The sequence below is a fragment of the Thalassophryne amazonica genome, chromosome 22, assembly GCF_902500255.1.
Source record: "Thalassophryne amazonica chromosome 22, fThaAma1.1, whole genome shotgun sequence".
In the NCBI taxonomy this organism is placed as follows: Eukaryota; Metazoa; Chordata; class Actinopteri; order Batrachoidiformes; family Batrachoididae; genus Thalassophryne; species Thalassophryne amazonica.
In genome coordinates this window covers 13,203,372-13,224,742 of record NC_047124.1, presented here as the reverse complement: position 1 = coordinate 13,224,742, position 21,371 = coordinate 13,203,372, and the positions used below count along the sequence as shown (strand labels likewise).

The following is a 21,371-nucleotide window of genomic DNA, read 5'->3' as shown; positions in this document are numbered from 1 at the left end:
TTTTTTGTTTTATTAAAAAATAAACACCAACACATTAATGTTAAAATAACATACTATTGTCTCTTGTGGCTGTCATTTTTTAGTTTTGGTTGCAACTTGCTCCTGTGCAGCTTTCTTGGCTTTAACCATCTCCACCAATTCCTGCCAAGGGAGAAAAATAAATAAATATATGGAATCAAATGCACTCAAAGGGAAGGTTTGACATTTTTCAACCCGAGATTCAATTTTAGATAAATATTTTCACTCTGGACAAAAAAAAAACAAGAAAAAAAAATGGTGCAGCATTGCTTTAGAATGTAAACACCACCAGCTAAGTGCTACATAATGCTGTTGAACAGGGCTAGTTAAAAAGCATAAGTTGCTTCTCATCATCACTGAACAGTTAAACTCAAGAGGTGTTTAGCAGCATGGACAGCATCCCTGTGGAGGTCAACATGTGGATGTTTAGCTGACTAAATGTAAAGAAACCCTTTGAGATTACTGATTATACAAGTAGCCGCTTACCTTAGCCTGCCATCCAATGAGGGATTACAGGTCAATTGCTGATGAGTAGTTTGTTGTGTAAGACGAACCTGCTTATCATTTGTCTTTTAATGACAAGGAGGCCCAGAAAATGAGAGCAAGGCTAAGGTAAGTGGCTAATTGTAAAGTCAGTTTTACAGACTTTTACTAAGGTAAACATGCGCATGTTTTCCTCTGTACTGAGCCTCTTCATTGACACTTGTGACATTTTTTTGCCTGTTCTGTGGCAACATCTAAAAAAAATGGAGCTCAAGTTGAAAAATGTCAAACTTCTCTTTTAAAACTCTATCGGTACATTCTTTGAAGTGTCACTGCTAGTTTGGAAGCTATTAGAGCATTTACAAAATTAAATCAGTGACCCTCCTGTCGACGCACCTTGTACCTCTTCATACAGTCTTTCTTGGTTCGTCCGGGGACGGCAGCAGCGATCTTTTCCCACCGCTCGGGCGTGCTGACCGGGTAGGTTTTCAGCGCTTGCTCCAGAAGTTTCTGCTCCTCTGTGGTCCAGGGTGCAGCAGCATCACCACCAGCAGCTGTGACAAATTAAATCAGATCAACTGCACAGGAAACAGACTGTGAACCAATTTTAAAGAAAGTCTAAGTAGTTTGGAAAACTGTGACCAGGTTTGTGTGTAACAGCATTCCTGTGGTGGAGCAGACGACTGACCTTCAAACCTCTCCGAGGGCACGGCGTTGTCGATGGACGGTGGCACTGCTGCGTGCTCTTTCTTGAACTTCTCAAAGGCCTTTTTGTTAATCTCATCTTTCTGTACTGGATCTGAGGACAGGACAAAAATAACACGTCCTTTAGACTTCAGAAATGTGACTTTTTAGGTTTTAACAAAAAACAGGATTATCAGGGAGATTTCCCAACAGCCAATGATACAAGTTACTTATATTACTGTTTCTTTTCAAACACAGCAAAATCCAGATCACTTGACTTAGTGTTTTTGTCTTATCAAAATTAGAAATTTTACATTCTTCTATGACCCTTCTAAACATGTACTGGTCATTCTGAACATTGTGAATGCTTTGGAAAATCTATAGCTGCTGCATAGTAGAGAAGCTTGAATCTTCGACTGGACTGGCAGACTGCTATAGGCTAGTGACTAAACAATAGCTCTAATTAGCAACTATTGTGCTCTAGTTAGCACCCTCCTAATGACAGGGCAGCTGTCCCTCCTAATGATGGGACAGACGCCTCTCCTGAGGGCTCCCTTGACGACTCTCCTGATAACGTGAATGACTCATTACCATGAACAAAAGACAAACTGCTTTGACCTGAGTACCCCATTGTAAACAGAGGACAAAGCATGTCTCAGACCCCTCCCCGGTTAAGGCTGGGTTTCAACTGTTTCACATAGAATGCTTCCTTGACCCCTCTCTCAAACCATTTCTCATCTCTGGCTAAGATTTTAACTTCCTTGTCCTCAAACATGTGGTCAGTGTCTTTAAGGTGGAGATGAACTGCAGACTGAGCTCCACTGATACCCTCTCTGCGGTGCTGGTATAGCCTTTTGTGCAAAGGTTGCTTAGTCTCACCTATGTAGTGTTTGTTACAGTTTTCCTGACATCTGATAGAATACACTACATTGCTCTATTTGTAACTGGGGATCCTGTCCTTAGGGTGAACTAATTTCTGTCTCAAGGTGTTAACTGGTTTAAAGTAAACTGGGATTTTGTGCTGTCTGAAGATCCTCTAGTTTTTACCCTACTCTTGCTAAATAAGGGAGAGACACTTAGCAGGAGTAGGGGAAAAACTACAGCAGTCTGCCTCTCAGTAGGAGGGGTCTGGTTAGGTTTAAAACTCCAGCTTTTGTGGCTTCTGTTTATTCTTCTCTACAAGAGTCAAGACAGAAGTCAGACTACCAGAGCAAGAATTTTAGCTGAGGAAGCTTCTGCAATTTGAAGCGAAACGTCCTCGCGTCAAGCAACCCAGTCCAGTAGAAGATTCAAGCTTCTCTACTATGGAAACCACCTGGACAACTGAGAGCCTACACAGAAAATATAGCTGCTGCAGTTCAGATAATACAGCAATATTTGAAGTAACACTCAGGACGAAAAAGGGCGTGGTCATTTTCAGGCTGATGGCCCAAGTAGAGATTTTGGCACATATCCCAAGTTGTTCATTGGGGTCATATTAGTCTAGAACAGCGGCGTTATCCTCTCTGAAATGATGTGTGTACATGTCTCAGGTCTTGGGCTACTGCATGAAACTACAGCAGCTTTTAACTAAACATTAACAGTACAGAATAACAAATTGTTAATTTGGAAGGGGGGAGATAAAGGACTTGGCATTTCTGACAGTCATTAAAAGCGTTACTTACCTAACCGTTGTAGGTTTTTGGCTTTGTTGATGACATCTTTGGCTGTCCTTTTTATGCCGGTGGTTGAGTGTAAGTTCATATAGTTGGCTATAACTTCCCATCTGCAAGATTCAAAATTAAAACTTACTTAAACCATAGTCAGAGAGCCATCACTTTTCAAGAACTGTGGGTTTAAATTTTAATTTGTATTAATTAATGGTGTGCATGTTAACCAGTTCCTACCTGGCATTGGTTCCAGCAGGGAACAGGTTGACTGCTTTGATGAGCAGTTGGAGGTCGTCCTCATTCCAGCCCTTCCCGCCGGCTCCGCTTCCTCCGCTGGCCTGCTCAGCGCTGCGAGCCGCCTGCCTGGCCTTGACCTCTGCCTCCCGCTCCTTCTGCAGCTGAGCGTTCACTTCCTGCACCTGGTTGGAACAACAAATTTTACATAATATGTAGATTTTATTTATTTATATATTTTATTTATTTATTTAGAAAGATTAATGAAAATCAAAATAGGATTTGTCCAAACATCTACACCAACAATCTTATGTGATCCCCCCCATAACAGAATTAATCAACCTGGTATAAGCCTTAATAACAAAATAAGAACATTCATAAAATGAATGAAACAGCATTCATTTCTGTTTCAAGTTTTAAGTATAAAGAAAAATGAATAATTCTTACATTTCAAATGTTACAGTAGTGTTCAGAATAATAGTAGTGCTATGTGACTAAAGATTAATCCAGGTTTTGAGTATATTTCTTATTGTTACATGGGAAACAAGGTACCAGTAGATTCTCACAAATCCAACAAGACCAAGCATTCATGATATGCACACTCCTAAGGCTATGAAATTGGACTATTAGTAAAAAAAAAAAAAAAGTAGAAATAACAGTAGCATCTGCTGTTGACGCTACAAACTCAAAACTATTATGTTCAAACTGCTTTTTTAGCAATCCTGTGAATCACTAAACTAGTATTTAGTTGTATAACCACAGTTTTTCATGAATTCTTCACATCTGTGAGGCATTAATTTTGTTGGTTTGGAATCAAGATTTTGCTTGTTTACTAGTGGTCTTGGGGTCACTGTCTTGTTGAAACACCCATTTCAAGGGCATGTCCTCTTCAGCATAAGGCAACATGACCTTCAAGTATTTTGACATATCCAAACTGATCCATGATAACTGGTATGTGATATATAGGCCCAACACCATAGTAGGAGAAACATGCCCATATCATGATGCTTGCACCACCATGCTTCACTGTCTTCACTGTGAACTGTGGCTTGAATTCAGAGTTTGGGGGTCGTCTCACAAACTGTCTGCGGCCCTTGGACCCAAAAAGAACAATTTTACTCTCATCAGTCCACAAAATATTCCTCCATTTCTCTTTAGGCCAGTTGATGTGTTCTTTGGCAAATTGTAACCTCTTCTGCACATCTTTTATTTAACAGAGGCACTTTGCGGGGGATTCTTGCAAATAAATTAGCTTCATACAGGCGTCTTCTAACTGTCACAGCACTTACGGGTAACTCCAGACTGTCTTTGATCATCCTGGAGCTGATCAATGGGTGAGCCTTTGCCATTCTGGTTATTCTTCTATCCATTTTGATGGTTGTTTTCTGCCACTCGTCTCTTTTTTTTTTTGTCCATTTTAAAGCATTGGAGATCATTGTAGATGAACAGCCTATAATTTTTTGCACCTGCGTATAAGTTTTCTCCTCTCCAATCAACTTTTTAATCAAACTACACTGTTCATCTGAACAATGTCTTGAACGTCCCATTTTCCTCAGGCTTTCAAAGAGAAAAGCATGTTCAACAGGTGCTGGCTTCATCCTTAAATAGGGGACACCTGATTTACACCTGTTTGTTCCACAAAATTGATGAACTCACTGACTGAATGCCACACTACTATTATTGTGAACACCCCCTCTTCTACTTTTTTTTTTTTACTAATAGCCCAATTTCATAGCCTTAAGAGTGTGCATGATCATGAATGCTTGGTCTTGTTGGATTTGTGAGAATCTACTGAATCTACTGGTACCTTGTTTCCCACGTAACAAGAAATATACTCAAAACCTGGATTAATCCTTTTAGTCACATAGCACTACTATTATTCTGAACACTACTGTACATCTTGGCAAATAAAAAAACCTCTTGCATTCTTGGGATTTGAGGCGACCAACACAAAAGAACAGGCCCTAAAGATTTCCTCAACAATTAAAGTTACAAACGTTGAAACATTGCACAATTTTGGTGCCAAAATGTGCATTGAACAGCATTTTTCTTGTATCAATATCTATGAAACTGTTAAGAAATAGAAGTCTAAAATTTCTGTATTCTTATTACTGGGTGAAAAGGTGTACACCACACTAATTAGCATGTTTAAAATAACCCTAAAAATATTTCCACAGAGTATCTGATTTCTTTTTCTTTTTTTACCTGCTTCTCCACTGCAGTCTTGCTGTCTTCTCTTGAACCTGATGTCAAAATTTCATTGAGGGATTGCAGACTGCAGTGGGGGGAGAGACATGAGTTTTCACATACCTTCAATACACAATAATGTGCAAAAATTTTACTTTTATGGGATTTAAATTAATCCCCTAAAAGTTCACTGTACCTTGTAAGTTCCAGTCGATCACAAAGCTTCTCCACTTCCTCCATCATTTTCACGCTGTCCACTTCATTGTCAGCAAAGTAATTCCAGTTCTTTCAAGTTGAGAAACAATAAATCAACAATAAGTGTCTCAGATGTGAACACAACGCCTTTGAAATTTTACACATTTGGGAGAAAGGAAACAAATACTTTAATTCACATGATTTTACACCAAGTCAGCCACTGCTGAAGATGTAGAGGACTGTGAGGCCACGTTAATGTTAATACCTCAGGAAGTAGATGAGGTATTGAAACACGGTTTTCTAGAGAAACTTCTGTTTTCCTCGGGGTCACAACTCCATTAGACAGATGTCTGGCTCTATTGTGACTTCTGTCAGCCGACAGAGAAGAGGTACTAAATGAAAAAAGGGCACCACTGAGATTTCACCTTGCATGTAGTCCTGAGTTTCTGTCTCTCCTTCTTGATTGCCTTCTTCTGGATCTCCTTCTCTTTCTTGGCTTGCTGGGCTAACTGTTTAGCCTCCTCCTCTTCCTTCTCCCTCGCCAAACGGGCTGCCTCCATCTCTGCTCGTCGAGCCTGTCAAACACATCAGAATGACTGCTGTACAATGTTCTCGAAAATTAGCTACACAAATATGTTGGTACAGAAACAGTCCCCCCCAACCCACAGAACTCCAGGTTGAGCAAATGAAACTGTTCCAAGTAGTTTAACCCCAAAAAGTGAAACACTATGCAGTGTTTTAATTCTGGATTATTTCAGATAGTTTGCGCTGTAACTTGTCCACTTGCAGCTGTCTACAGCAACCATTAACAGACAACGTCACCAGGCATTTAATCAAATTCATTACAGAGACTTGATGTGCTAAATGACGTTATCTTCACCACATTAGTCTATTAGCATCAGCCTGAACACCAGCATTGCTTTTCATATTAAAATTACAGTTACATCTCATTGTAGTAAGTATACAAAGCAGGTCGAGACAAAACTGGAGAGGTGGTGATACACTCTGGAGAGAAGGGGAATGAAACACACGTGAATGAGAGGCAGCACCGTGGAATAGTGCCATTGCAGGGAATAGAGCTTGGTTATGGTAAAAGTTTAAACACTTGGGTAAACTCTTCAGGGTAACCGGGTGTGGTAGAGAGGTGAAGAATGTGCAGGCGGAGCAGAGTCCAGAGTGGAAGGAGTGATTTGTGATAGACAGTTATCTGCACAAGTGAAAGTTTACAAGACGGTAGTGAGGTTAGCTATGTTGTATGGCTTACAGGCTGAGGCGCTAACAAAGAGGCAAGAGGTGGAGCTGAAAATGCTGCATCTTTTCTTGGGAGTGAAGAAGATGGACAGGATTACAAATAAACAGGGACAGCGAAGGGCAGACGTTTGGAGAGAAAGTCAGACAAGAGACTGAGATCTGCTGGACACATACAGAGGACGGGCACAGGGTATATACAGGGAGCAGTCTGTCCAGTTTATTCCTCCACAGGCAGCATTTCAAGTTCTATGTTAAAACCTGCAAAGACAAAATACGTACACGTTCCTTCTCTTCCTGTTCTCGTTTCTTAGCCTCGGCTTTCGCCTTCTTCTCCGATTCTTTCCTAGCCTTTTCTTCTTCTTTAAATTTCTTTATTCTGGGATCACAGCCGTAGGCCGTATCTGTAAGAACAAATCAGATGAACCACAAAGAGCTTGTTAGATCTGTAAGTCCAACATGTCAGGCCAGAAGACAAACACACACCTAGAAAATGTTACTTTTTTTTAATGATAAAGCAATCAGAGATAATTTTTAGTGAATGCACCAAATTAATTTTTTTAAGTCTTCAGTGTGTGCTGCTTCTGTACCAACTAGTGTTCGTATTCTGTTCATCTCCTCCTTTTTCCTCTGAGCTCTGGAAGCACGATTCTGCTTTTCAATCCATCTCCTCTCATCTCGACTGCAGAGAGAAGTTTAAAAACGTGTACGAATTCAGGTTTTACATCCATGGGATTCAAAGTGTTCCAGTGCCACAAACTGGTGGTGAAAACCAGATGCCTACCATTCAGCCTTTTCTTTTTCCTCTTCATCCAAGTATGAGAATTCTCTCCAGGAATCAAAATTGTACCTTTGACAGGGGGGAAAAAAAAAAAAAAAAAAAATCAACATTGTCGTCTTTCTGTCACCAACCAGGGGAGGATTCACGCATGAAAACTCTTACCAAAAAGAGTAAAAATTATCCACTTCTTCAAACAAGGACTCCAGCGTTCCGAGTTTGGGTACATGCTTTTTGGAAGACCACCTGGCATTTCTCTCAAACACAGGCCTAAACACCTCAAAGAAGTTTTCTTTGCCATCACTCTTTGAAGGCACAGTGTTGTCAAAGGTGGGGTCGACGCTGTCAAAGGCTCTTCTCTTCACAGGGTCAGACAGGATTTCCATAGCTAACGTTAAAACAAGCACAGAGATCAGACACGGTCAGGAATAAGTATTTATTAGTGATATTAAGACCTCAAGTCCACTGCAGGCAGAACCAGTGCAACTGTCAGTGAGAACTAACTTATTTTTTAATCTACTTTGCTATTTTTGTTGGCACACTAAATGTGTATTAATTATAATTATCGTTATTAGAATTATTAGCAACCTTGCCACAAAGTGGACAGAGGCTACCAGAATGGGACTGTCCATTTGTCTGTCTGCAGCAACATCTTCAAAACACAAAGGCCAATTTCAATGAAACTTGGTTGACATCCCACTCTGTGTGACACAGGTCATCAAGGTCAAATGTTAAATTGTCATTTGGTCATCCACTGACTGGAAACAAAACAGGTAAGGAGGGAGGTCACGGAAAGTGTCGCAGTAAATGGGCTGAATTAAACCACCACATGACATAAAATTGCCTTCTATACACAGGGCTGTGAAATGAAAATTGTGAAATCTGAGGAAAATTCGCAGGGGGTCTGGGGGGTGCACCCCTGAGGAGCTGGGGTCTAGGGCCTTGTGGGGCCCCAGAAACCAAATTAAATTTTCATCTACTGATATATTTTCAACATCTCCTGGAAGAACAAATCTCAAAAAATTTTTTTTAAATGATCCTAGATTCAACCTTCATTTGAACCATCAATGATCATGTTTAAATAACAGAATATGACGTCGAAGTAGGACCTGGAATGATTTTTCCTTTTAACTGTAAACCAAATTATGCATTAACTCAGAACAATTAAACTACATGAAATTCATGAAGACTGAAAAGACTGTTAAAGTATTTCAAAAACCACAGCTAAAGCTTGTAGAATATTTTAAAAATCATGGTAAAATATCAATAAAATAACTTACAATAAAAAGCCACACATTCTTGTGTAAATTCCTGTAAATCCACTCAAAGCCAGTGTCTTTTTTCCCATGAAAAAATTCTACATTAATAAAAACTAATTTACATTGTTGCGTAAATTCATGTAGCCTAAATTCATTCAAAGCCACAAAGTCTTTTTTTTTTTTTTTCAAAGAAAGTCTAGATTAATGAAAGGAAAAAAAGGCACATAATCTTTTCTGAAATTCTGTTTAAACAGCACAATGTTTACTTTCCCGTTTATCTTTCAGGTGTGTTGATGAAGCCAGCAACAATTCCACGGATTCTTGTCCTTATCACACTTTTTCAAACCGTCTTTCTCGCCATCTTCACTCTGTCTGATGTCGCGCCTTGACACAAACATGCTGCAAAGTTCTTGTTTTAAAAACTTGAAAGTTCTAAAAGTTTGCGATGTCCACATGTTACTTTTAGCTAAGCTTCGCACAGGAGCCACACAGTGTCACCGCAGCAACCAGCCAGTCCCGCTTTACGACAACTGTCGTAACAGCCAGGCTTTGAGTGGCTTTTATTCTCCTCGAAACTCCGCGGATCAGAGGAAACTGATTTGTATCTGTAACACACAGATCAGTGTCCGCGGACTTATAAAACTTGCATGATGTCGTAAAAAAAGAGAACGCTTTGCGATAAGCATTTTTAAAAACTCGGTAACGATCACAATTAAAGAGTACAACACTAACACCCCCCCGCGCCCCTCCCCATGATGAAATCTGCAGAATCCCGCGGATCCACGGAGTTTTCACAGCCCTGTATACAGAAATATTTGCTTAGTCCAAAACAGGAAAATAATGTTTCACTGCTAGAATGTTTAAATCTATGAATACAGAAGTTACCCAGCAAACTATATTGATGTTTATTAATTCATGCCTCATACATGTTTTTCATTTGCAGGTCTGTCAAATTATCAATCAAACAATTTATAATGAATCTAATATGCATTTTTTTAACTGCAGTATTACGGGATCTACCTTTAGTTATACAGGTAAAGTAGTCATTATCTCCCTCAACAATCTGCTCTCCTGCAGCTTTCCTTTTGTCTGGATGGTGTTTCAATACAATTGCCTTGTCTGAAAAGAAATAGCAGAGAACATCACAAAAATCAACTTTATTATGATTTGAATTTGGGGGGGGAAACAAATCTGTAAGTGAGCCATGAGAGAATAAAAAGGAAACATACTCACGGGCAGCTTTGATCTGTTTCTGTGTAGCTTTATATCTCAAGTGGGGGAGGCCGAGAACGCCATAGTGATCTTGATTCTGATTTACAAAAAGTGATGAGATGAAATGATTTATTGATATTTTGAGACGGCCCAATATGTGTTCATAAAGTGTGCTATCACAGGAAAGGAAAAACATTTACCTTCCATTCTTTGGGGTCGAGCGTTCGGAGCAGCGGGTGCTCCTCCAGTTGAAACTCCTCATCCTCAGACTCCTCGGAAAGCTCTTCTTCATCCTCTAGCTCTTGAAAGGACGCAGACACATTCCTATTCCTCCTCCTCATGTAGGCCTCAAACCATCGCCCCACCGGCTCCACCTGAATCTGCACAGAGGCTGATGGGGGTGAAGGAAGAAGAATATTTAACATAAACCAAGGCAAATCTTTAGGGTTTTTTTCTGTTTACATTTTATACCCTTCATAATCTTCAAATACACCTTGCAGGACAGTGGGACCCAGAGTAGGACAGAGTGTCATCACAGTCATGTGACATCATAAGCAACCCGGTGCCACCATTTTTAGAAAGGCAAAAACAAAGTGTTCATGGGCATAAAGTACAAGCGTTTTTTTTTTTTAGATTTAAGACAAATTTTTTTGAAGACTGACACATTCTTCTTTCTGGTTTATTGGTGGCTGGCAAACAGACATAGTGCATTGAAATTAACACATTCTAATAAAGACCGATCGAATACTCTGTGCATCATCACAGTCACTTGATCCATGTGAGCAATCTTTAAACAGACAGATTCTCTGTTTTGCAGCACGGCATCAGTAGCTTGGTGGTAAACCACGGCCATAATCAAAGCTTTGCTTTACAAAAGATTTGGTCCCCCTCCCATTCACGGCAGTTTCCTCTGGCTAAAAATAGCCCGGACCAACCACAACTGCTTATCTCATATTGGGGAGAGTTTTATGCGTTGACTCTGAGGAGCACTAACATGGAGCGATTACAGTGGTCAACCAAAAAAAAAAAAAAAAAAATTTTTCTTGCACTACTTTGAAAATTATGGGGTGCTGAATCCAAATCTGAGCTCAGATTTCCTCTATTACATCACTTTTTTTTTGCAATCCGCATGTTTCATAGTGATGAATTATGCAAAAGTTGCTCATTCGCTTACAAGTTTGACACCACTAATCATGCATAAAACAGCTTCAAATGCATAGTTTTTAAATGAAGGTCACGAAATGTGAACAAGAGCCGTAATGGCACCAAGGAGGTGTGCGAGACTCCAGCTTTTGCTTCAATGTTTGATACGAAAAATACATTTTCATATCTCAAAAATGTGATGTGATTGGCAAAAACTAACACTAGATCTGGATTCAGCACCCCCAAATTACACAAAATCCAGTAAAAAACTACACACAAGAAAAATTGTGTTGACTAGTGTTATTTGAAAGAGCACTCATTTCTGCTTTGAAGACCTGGACAATATCAAGAACAGCAAATGGCTGTAAAAGTCTTCCTATGTAAGAAAAAAATGTGTTTGCTTACTCCCAACTGCATGTTTATTGAGGCTAATTTGCTTGTGGCTCTGCCTATGTCACATTCTTCATTTCTCTGAATGGCTGTGTTTCTATGCAACAGTATCCAGAGGCAGTTTTGCCTGCTTGTGCTAAGGGGCTCTACTCTACTCTTTTCTACTCTTCTATTTTACTCTTCCTTTATAGATATACCTTAGTATACTAGCATAGGTCCACCTTAGAATTGGAATATAATATATAAGATATACCTTACTGAATTTTCATGAACTTTGATGTACCACACACACACCACACTAGCAGAGGTACAATGTGAACTGAAAACTTTAATGAAATGAGTTGTGCAAATGCAATGAAAAATATGATCTAGACCATCATACTAGTGGGAGTGTCCCATTTTTCTCTTCTTTCTGGCTCAAATTCCCTGTTAAGCCCCTTTTACACCGGCACAAACGTAGAGTTCCATTGTGTTGTGTTTAGAGTACACCCAAAATACATGCATACTCTGTTTCTCCTGCTTAATCACGTGTCATTGCACTCGTAGATTTACTTGCAGCTGCGTACATTTGCTTTTTTATGTATGCATACTGTGCGTGTAGCCCTTGCCGCTGTTGAAAATCAATTCAACTCTTTTTCAGTTCACTCCTGCCGGCTGTGCAGAACACATCGCTGTGCTTGGAAATCAGTGGACTGTACCATGAGGTTTTTACAGTTGCATTACTGCCACATATGTAGCCATAGCTGCTATTTTCTGCCTCTGTGGAAGTGCACTCTGTTCTCAAAATGGTTCATGAAAGCAAACGGCACTCACGTTTTTCCGACGTACAGTGGGACACACTGCTGTCTCGTCATGGCTCGTAACATCAGATCACAAAGTTCAGAGTCTGTTCCCTGTGCAGGCTGGTGTGTGATGGCCCATGGTCGCATTCCTAGACTTATATGGTTGCTCTGTCAAACCATTTATTTAAAATGCTGACATAAATTAATGCAGCTGTCGCACCTTGACGTATGCCGACAACCCCGTTTCTACAGAGTGGTTTGGGTGGGTACTGCACGGTGTGGTGCAGGTCAGAAACAGAGTAATTTAACGTCATTTTATTTATTTTTAGTCTTGGTGGATCATTTTCATTGTGTACAGAATGCTGATGAGTCTGGCTGTGGCAAATGCTGCCATGAATGAAGTGCTGAGACTCTAAACTTTTACACTGCTGGTTGCTCCGATCAGGACCGCTGATTTGATCAGACCTGATCAGGTCTGTGCTGACCTGCAGATTGAAGCGCTGTGATGATTTAAACTTTTAAAGCACCAATCGACCACAATCAGGTGTCTGATCACACAGACAGTGACTGTGGTTTTAAAAGTCATCACAGCATTTCAGGACCTGATAGATCAGTTTATCTGATGATCACACCAATAGCGACGGCACTTTTAAAGAGTCACAGCGCTTAATCAGGTTTGATCAGACCTGATCGCGGTTGACTGGCACTTTAAAAGTTTAGATCACCACAGCGCTTCTGTCTGAGATGTGATCACAGCACAACACCGGCATCCTCTGAGATGAAACAGATCGCAAAATCCAGAGTCTGCTGTGTGTCCGTTCCGTCCCCCCCCCAAAAATAGAAAATATTGCCATTTAAACTCACAAGCATACTTAAAGATCCCATTTCTTGTCAGCATGTGAGAGGGGGGGGAGAGAGAGAGAACTCTGTCTCTGCTCCCCCCCACCCCAAAAGACCTGCTGTTTCTGGATTTATAAGTTGAGGTTAGATCACCTGTTCTGAGCACTCAGAGGCGATGCAGGCTACGTGATCATGCATCCACACACACGCACTACACCTGTTCTCCACCTGATTCACTCTGGATGCACACACTCAGTTTTTGGGTGTGTACAGTAGCACAGTATTGCACAGACCTGCTTAAAAACTGTGTGCTTTCTGCATACAACGCGCTACACAGAAAAAAAAATTAAACAGGTTTAAGTTTTTGCATTCTCTTCACATAGCCCTCAGCATACTGCTGCATAGGGAACAAAACCCTGGCGTAGAATTGCTTAACAGACGGTACATAGCAATACACAATTCTACATTGGCCCCAGTGTGAAAGGGGCTTTAAGGATCATGTAACATTAGATATGTGCCCTTTTAACACTACTGTTGCTGCAGCCAACGAAGAAAGAATTTTTGTGAATTAAAAAAAAACGAAGGAAATGCCACAAACGTGCCTTCATAGAGGCACCGAGTAACATTTTGTTTTACCCTTCGTGCTTGGTTGCTAGAAGCCGTGTTTTGTTTTCAGTTTAATGTGCAATAGTTCTTAAACAAGTGTTCTGCTGATTAGCCTTCATTTAAATAAATCAGAGCAGTCACTGAACAGACATCCGTTTAGCAACATTATGCCAAAAAAAGTATTTTAATATATGGGGAAAATGACATTTGCACATAAAACTGTTTCCGGCTTGGGAGTTAATTAATCATATTTATCAAATTAGTGCCTCTTTTTAGCTTCATGCTAATGAGTTGGTAGCTTAGCGAGCTCCTGCTCAGTTCTTACCGGCAACAGCTTTAAAGACAGCCGTCTCTTCCCCCTCCAGCGCTGCTAACAGCATCTTCGCAGAAAACAGCTACACCAACATTCAAACACCACAAAACAGCAAATTAAAGCGAACTAAAGTGCCAAAGTTTGTGGCCGTTCAGTAACCACATGGGCCTTCCTTTCCCAGAAGGACCTCTGGTGTCACACCGTAAAGACTCCGACAGGCGAGTCGGTTCCGCCAAAATTTCGTTTCTGGGACTCTAACCTAACACAAAAATAAAACCTTCATACCGATCGGTTCTAACATATGTAAATACATTATTAATAAAAAATATTAATACCTTGCATTCGTGGTGAAATTTTTTCATTTTAAATAGTGGCGCACATTTAAATAAACTCCGCCGTAAACTTCCGGCAGATGCGCCAAGCAGCGGAAGTTTAAAGCTGCTGTGTAATCGTCTGCTTTAGCTTTAAGAGAGGCTAACGTTTATTTTGACTTTAAACATGCCGGATTATTTGGGAGATGACCAAAGAAAACTGAAAGAAGATGAAAGGGACGACTCACCTATCAGAGGTATATTTTAAAATGGTTGCTGAAAGAGTTTTTAATGAAGAGGAACGTCGACATAAGCTAGCAGCTAACATTCGTGCGACTGCAAAAGCGCTCCTAGTTTCTTGGAATGATGATGATGATTATTATTGTTATTGTCACTACTGGGCAAATGTAGGAATGATTATGTGTTCAGAGATGATGTTTTTAAGTGTTCATCTGTGCCTTCAACACAAACCAAGCTAACTCATGTTATTGATCACAGCTTTAGATGAAGGAGACATCGCCCTCCTCAAAACCTATGTAAGTATGAGCATAATCAATATGTGTTATTCTTTGTTTTAACAGTAACTTTAGTTACATTTGATACACAGCTAGGTCCATACCTGTTTAGACAACACAATGATTTTGCCCACAATGGAGTTAAAATGAAACCATCAAGATGATACTTTCGTGCAGGTACTTAAGAAAACTAAATATCACATTAACAATGAAAGGATGTCATTTTTATAAAGCGTCTGTGAGCATTATAGTACAGATCATCACTTCTTATAGTTTTCTTCATGCAATTTGGTTTGGATTGGATACAAAAATATTTTCAGCTCTGTGTCGTTGAAAGCATTTCACCAGTCACTAAGACATACAAACACTATGATACAAATACTCTTTTTTATTTTACTTTTCCCTCCTTATAAATCAGGGTCAAAGTACTTACTCCAGGCAAATCAAACAAGTGGAAGATGACATACAGCAGCTGCTCAAAAAGATCAACGAGCTGACAGGTGGGTACTGTAAACAGTCTTTGGGTCAATCGCTGTAAAATCACCAGAGGCCTCCCAAGTGACCATCTCCTATTTGCTTCATACTTTAACAAACTGTTATTCCCAGTAAACATCACACAAAATTTCAGTCTCATATCTTTATTTATTTTTAGATATTTGTCTTGGGGAAGAAAAAAGTGCACAGAATTCCTTTGCCACAGTCGAGGGTTGAAATGAGAGTTTTGCCCCTGAAAAACATTGGTCTTGAATAAAGTTTTTTAAAAAAGGGAAAAAAAAACACAATACTTAATTAAAAGGTCTCAAACCCTCACTCAAAAAGACAAATAATTAAGACTTATGCATTTTACTACATAAATATTTACATCAATTTGGAATCAAAATAGAACTAATGTGAAGTTACTATGTCAGTCAAGCATAAATAAAATGGGTAAAAAGGAGTGACATTTATCATGACTCTGCATCAAATTAAGAAGATGGGGGCATTGCAACAACAAAATGAGTTCACAAAATTTAACCCAGTGTCTGATCCAGAGTTTGTCATCAGAACTAGTGTCCTAGAAGTAGAAAAGAGAGTCAGAAAACATTTTGTTGCCCACATGATCAAAGAAGCACTTGCTGTCGAACGCTATTCACAATATGAATTTTACAGTAGTGATGGAACAACATCCACCACCATATCTCATAAGTTTCTCAGTAAAATTGCTGAATTCTTGCTACTTGCACTGGGATTAAGCCTTTTCATGGAGGAAGCCCTCTGGTCTGTAAAGCTGGAACCAGAGAATGTGTGTTTTCATGTGCTGAATGGTTTTAGATGGATGTTGTGTTGCTTTTGAGCATGCTGTTGATGCATGTCTCTGACAGGTATTAAGGAGTCGGACACGGGTCTGGCTCCTCCTGCTCTCTGGGATCTGGCTGCGGACAAACAGACACTACAGAGTGAACAACCTCTGCAGGTGGCAAGGTAAAGAAAACTGCAGAAGTAGTAAAATTATATGTAGTTAATTTATAGTTTCTTCTCAAATTAGTGAATGTCCCTTGTATGTCTGATTTGAGCCATTTGATTTTTTTTTTTTCTATATGTACACTTTTTCTTTTCTCTTAGATGCACAAAGATAATCAATGCAGACTCTGAAGATCCCAAATACATCATCAACGTCAAACAGTTTGCCAAGTTTGTGGTGGACCTGAGTGACCAGGTGGCACCAACTGACATCGAGGAGGGAATGAGAGTGGGGTGAGAGCAAACAATAATGATGATCTGAGTCACATTTGTTTCATGATTGAGAGTTACATTATTTGCAGCTTCAAATTTCTTTTACTTTTGTTTCCAGTGTTGATAGAAACAAGTATCAAATCCACATCCCTCTGCCTCCTAAAATTGACCCCACTGTCACCATGATGCAGGTAAGAAAAATGATCGCAAAGGCATCAGTGTAAGTTTAAGGTCCACTTTCATAGTGAATAATTTCTTGTACCCATGATGTCGTAGGTGGAAGAGAAGCCTGACGTGACCTACAGTGACGTTGGCGGCTGTAAGGAGCAGATTGAAAAGCTCCGCGAGGTGGTTGAGACCCCACTGCTCCACGTGAGTGTTAAGCAGGAATTTGTGAAACATCTTCGCCTGGCTGAGCAATCTGCTTCCCTCCATTCTCACTGATCCCATTTCGATCGCAGCCGGAGAGGTTTGTCAATCTGGGTATCGAGCCTCCAAAAGGCGTGCTGCTGTTCGGGCCCCCCGGCACCGGAAAGACCCTGTGTGCACGAGCTGTGGCCAACCGGACAGACGCCTGCTTCATCAGAGTCATCGGCTCAGAGTTGGTGCAGAAGTACGTGGGAGAGGTGAGTCTGGAGGAGGTTCAGTCTTCATAGAATCTGCAGTTCTCAAAGAATATTAGAAACTGTTTATTTTCCACCTTGTTTCCAGGGAGCCAGGATGGTGCGCGAGCTGTTTGAGATGGCAAGGACTAAGAAGGCTTGTCTTATTTTCTTTGATGAAATTGATGCTATTGGAGGTAAATCTCACTTTAGGCCCGCCGAGTCATTAGTTTTCTCTTAGTGTGTGGTAGAAAGATTGAAATGTCTGGAAAATGAATGTAATGTTTAACCCAGACTGTTTTGTGTTTTGGGAAAGTTCTTTTTCACAAGGAATGTGTCTTCCTTTTCTCCATTAGTCCTTTGTAAGGTTCATGGTCCCATCTTCAAATCTACTGTTGTCTGATGTTTCCTCTTAAAAAGGCGTGCTTTACCTCACAGCAAAAACATATGAACAGACATCCTGATTAAAGCAACGTGCCACATCTTGTCTGATTCCAGTCAGTTTTGTTTGGGTTTTATTTATTTATTTATTTTTAAACAACCTCCTAGGCGCTCGTTTTGACGATGGCGCTGGCGGGGACAATGAAGTCCAAAGAACGATGTTGGAGCTCATCAATCAACTGGACGGCTTCGACCCTCGTGGCAACATTAAAGTTCTGATGGCCACCAACAGGCCGGACACACTAGACCCGGCCCTGATGAGACCTGGGCGTCTGGACAGGAAGATTGAGTTCAGCTTGCCTGACCTGGAGGTGAGCAGCATGCACCGACCAGAACGCACAGCTGTAATATCACTAATCTTTTTTGTTTGTTTGTTTTTTTCCCTTCAGGGCCGCACACACATCTTTAAGATCCATGCCCGCTCCATGAGTGTGGAGCGAGACATCCGCTTTGAGTTGTTGGCTCGTCTCTGCCCTAACAGCACCGGTAATAATGACAGAACAGTGGATTTTGAGTTGATGCTGTGTGGACACCATAGACGGTATATGATGGACAGAGCCTGCGTGACGTCACCCCTGGTTTTTTTACAGAGACCCAGACAAAGCTGAAATTACCCCCTTTTCAGGGTGTCGCTATGTTGAGAGGCCTGCCTGCACTGATTCACGAGTTCATTAATGCATAAAGGGGCAGAACGTGGGTGGTACAGTGTGTGATAGGGGGAAAAAAAAACCTGAACATGCTAAATTTTATTAGTTAAAATGTCTTAAACTTACAGTTGTCATTGAGGAAGAAACTATCTATAGAGACCAAAACAGGGTTTTATTTTTTGTACCAGCCTGAAATGTTATACTGCTCTTAAGTTGGACATTTAAAATGAGCTTCTATGGGAATGTGCTCTGTGGAGACTGCCTCAAGCGGCCAATCAAGGAAGTGCACTTCCCGGTTGGGGCCAAAATACTGTTGCTGGGTAGAAACCCAGCCCGCTGTGGTCACTCTATGCTTCTAATGGTCTACTGTAGCATCTGAAGCTTGATTGGTTGAGGATAATAAATTCCACCTGTTTAAAGTGTTTTTTGCACACAGACTTCACTGTGTCAACATAATACACTTTAAACTCATTACAAACCTTTGTTTGCTAGTGTAATACTTATGTGACCACAAGGGAGCACTGTAGCAACACTTAAGTTTTGCATCTGGGGCTATTTACACATCGGTATGTGACTTGTGAAACACTGTTCCTGGCCGGTGTAGTAGTAACTAAGTAAATCTTTAGGATTTGCGCACACGGGCAGATTGTTAGCCTCAGATCCTTTATTTTCACCTGCTAACATGAGCATCCTCCTTGAAAGTCCAGGGTGAAGGGGGGACTGGTCTTTGAAGTGAATGCCTGAACATGTATAACTTGTTCTGAAGTACAGTATATCTCTCTGCAGGCGCCGAGATCCGCAGCGTGTGCACAGAGGCGGGCATGTTTGCCATCCGAGCTCGCAGAAAAATAGCAACAGAGAAAGACTTTTTGGAAGCTGTTAACAAGGTCATCAAGTCCTACGCCAAGTTCAGCGCGACCCCGAGATACATGACCTACAACTAAATATGTTTGTGTGTCAACACCTTGGCCCTTTATTGTCAAAAAAAAAAACACAATTGTTCTTCCACCCGAAATAAAGTTTATTCTAGATGTGTCAGAGCTTCATTGCATTGACTTAAATTAATGTCAAACATCACACCTGAAGCACTTTTACAAACCATAGATGGTGCTCAGTAACTCAAAATGGTGCAGATGTCACCACTACAGTACAGCAACATGAGATATTAACAGAACTCGTTTCTGCACAGCACTAAAATAAGATCAGCTGACAGCACACAATACTCAAGTATTAAGTCGAAAGAACGGAACGACGTTTCCTATCTGCTGTTGACAGCATGTGAAGCAGCACAAAACTTAAAGGTGTAATAGAATCAGCTGTGAAATTTAAAATTCCCCCAACACTGTGGCAGTGTATCCAAAATTACACCAGTGTCCAAGAAAGAAAACGCCATTTTAAAGGACAAATGTTGCTTTAGCATTGGTCACAATAACGCCTGAGTGATCTGCTCACCTGCAACAAAATGCATTGTGAGAGACAAAAACCCTTTTTCTACGTATAAATCACATAAATGGGGCCGCTGTAGTAAATCTGCAGGTTAACATCACATATTTCCAAACTTTATAAATTGCATTGTGTATTGAATATATTTGGGTATTTTGTTTATTGTGCACCACAGCTATTATACACAAACCGACCAAACGAATCCTCTCAGATGTCCAGGTAAGAGCTGTTTTGTCACTCATGAGTGGTTTTCTTTACAGTCGGTCAGAAGCCTGCTCCTGTAGCTCACCTGCCTATTAACTCCCTCTCCCACCCCCTGCAAGGTAAATGTCAGGTGTACTTTACCCATCGAGAGGTTGAAATCAGACTAATCGGGTACACATGGGAAACATGCAGGTCACATGATCTGGAGCAGGGGTGCGATTGTCTCAAACGGCAGCACCAACTTCTAAGACAGATGTAGCATCTATTAATGTAATGAACTGCTGCAGCCGATTTTTTGAAAAAGCAGGTTTTCATCATGCAGTGTATTTCAGTGAATTACACTGAACTTCATCTCTGGGGTTAGCATTTGCGAAATTTGTGTATTATGGAGAATCAAAGATTTTTCCACAGGAGAACAAAAATCCATTAGATTTCAATTAAAAATAAACCACAATCAGGAGAAGATGCCAAATGAAAAAGTTTGGGTGGATGTTAGGTTTCCATGTTTGTTTTGGGACAGGACCATGGTTTCAGGTAACGTTTTGTTTTTTAAAAATCACTACATCAGGGATTATTTGTTTTTCCCTGCGTAGAGAAATACAAGCCAGCCGTCTCAAACTTTCAGCCTCGTCTGGCGTTAACACAGCTTGTTTAGCACTGTAGGTTTGTTTTTTTTAATTGACATTTTTGTTTCGCACCTTTAAAAATCAGATGTGCACGCATGTGTTGGATTCTGCTGTCAGCTGATAAAGGTAGCAGAATTTATCAGCACAGTACACATTTTACAGACATTTATTTGCCAATTATTCGGTTAAGTTTTTCTCCACATGTGCTCATTGCGTGTCTGAAGTAACAGTCCCTCGTCTAAAATAATAAAAGGATTTTACAGACCCATGGCGTCCTGGGATGTAGAATATCACGGTAAATGTGTGCGGGTTATCAAACTCAATACACATCTCGCAAGCAATTTTTATCTTCTTCAAAGAATGTCTGAAGTGTGCATTCAGCAAACCAAGTTTCACGAAGCAGCGCTTCGTATGACCTCGTTAGCGCACACACAGTGAAGTCAAAGGAACAGCTAGCCACGACACAGCGGTTGCTTTGATAATATAAAAATTAAAACAAGTTTATTTTTATTTAATTTTGCTAAAGTGGTCAATAAGGGTAAGTCGTACAGGGGAGCGTTAACAGGATAACAGCCCCTTTGAATTAATGAAGTCACACAGTCGCAAACATGGTTGTTAACGAATATCGCAAATAAATACTTTATGATACTTTGCTTTGGAAAAGTACAGAGTAGTTACACAGTGAAGGAAAAAAAAAGACAACTGTTTAATCAAATCACTGCACTCTAAATCCATGGAATCATAGGATTCCAAATGATTTGTGTGTGTGGGGGGGGGGGGGGGTTGCCATGGTTACTGCTGCTAGGAAACCGGTCAAAAGTAGATATACACGTCTGACTTCAATCTTC

General features: G+C 40.4%; 2 protein-coding genes across 3 annotated transcripts; one reads left to right on the top strand and one right to left on the bottom strand.

Annotated features, from left to right (window-relative positions):
* Window positions 1-7: 7 nt before the first annotated feature.
* dnajc2 (DnaJ (Hsp40) homolog, subfamily C, member 2) lies at window positions 8-14,229 on the bottom strand. 2 transcript variants are annotated; one of them, XM_034163586.1, is made up of 16 exons: window positions 14,034-14,229; window positions 10,148-10,338; window positions 9,969-10,044; window positions 9,756-9,854; window positions 7,642-7,864; window positions 7,483-7,548; window positions 7,289-7,380; window positions 6,981-7,102; window positions 5,876-6,025; window positions 5,452-5,540; window positions 5,274-5,343; window positions 3,072-3,253; window positions 2,850-2,950; window positions 1,190-1,300; window positions 898-1,055; window positions 8-141 (listed from the first exon to the last, which is right to left on the bottom strand). In XM_034163586.1, the coding sequence occupies exons 1-16, from the start codon at window positions 14,086-14,088 to the stop codon at window positions 73-75; spliced, it is 1,854 nt and encodes a 617-aa protein (XP_034019477.1). In that variant the 5' UTR covers window positions 14,089-14,229; the 3' UTR covers window positions 8-72. The 2 variants fall into 2 exon arrangements, with proteins under 2 accessions (XP_034019477.1, XP_034019478.1); XM_034163587.1 differs by lacking the exons at window positions 10,148-10,338; window positions 14,034-14,229 and having other exon boundaries at window positions 9,965-10,044.
* A 205-nt stretch (window positions 14,230-14,434) lies between these two features.
* psmc2 (proteasome 26S subunit, ATPase 2) lies at window positions 14,435-19,286 on the top strand. Its single transcript, XM_034163590.1, has 12 exons — window positions 14,435-14,589; window positions 14,831-14,868; window positions 15,266-15,347; window positions 16,209-16,308; window positions 16,450-16,581; window positions 16,679-16,751; window positions 16,837-16,932; window positions 17,022-17,186; window positions 17,272-17,359; window positions 17,712-17,914; window positions 17,993-18,089; window positions 19,037-19,286. The coding sequence occupies exons 1-12, from the start codon at window positions 14,520-14,522 to the stop codon at window positions 19,192-19,194; spliced, it is 1,302 nt and encodes a 433-aa protein (XP_034019481.1). The 5' UTR covers window positions 14,435-14,519; the 3' UTR covers window positions 19,195-19,286.
* Window positions 19,287-21,371: the final 2,085 nt, after the last annotated feature.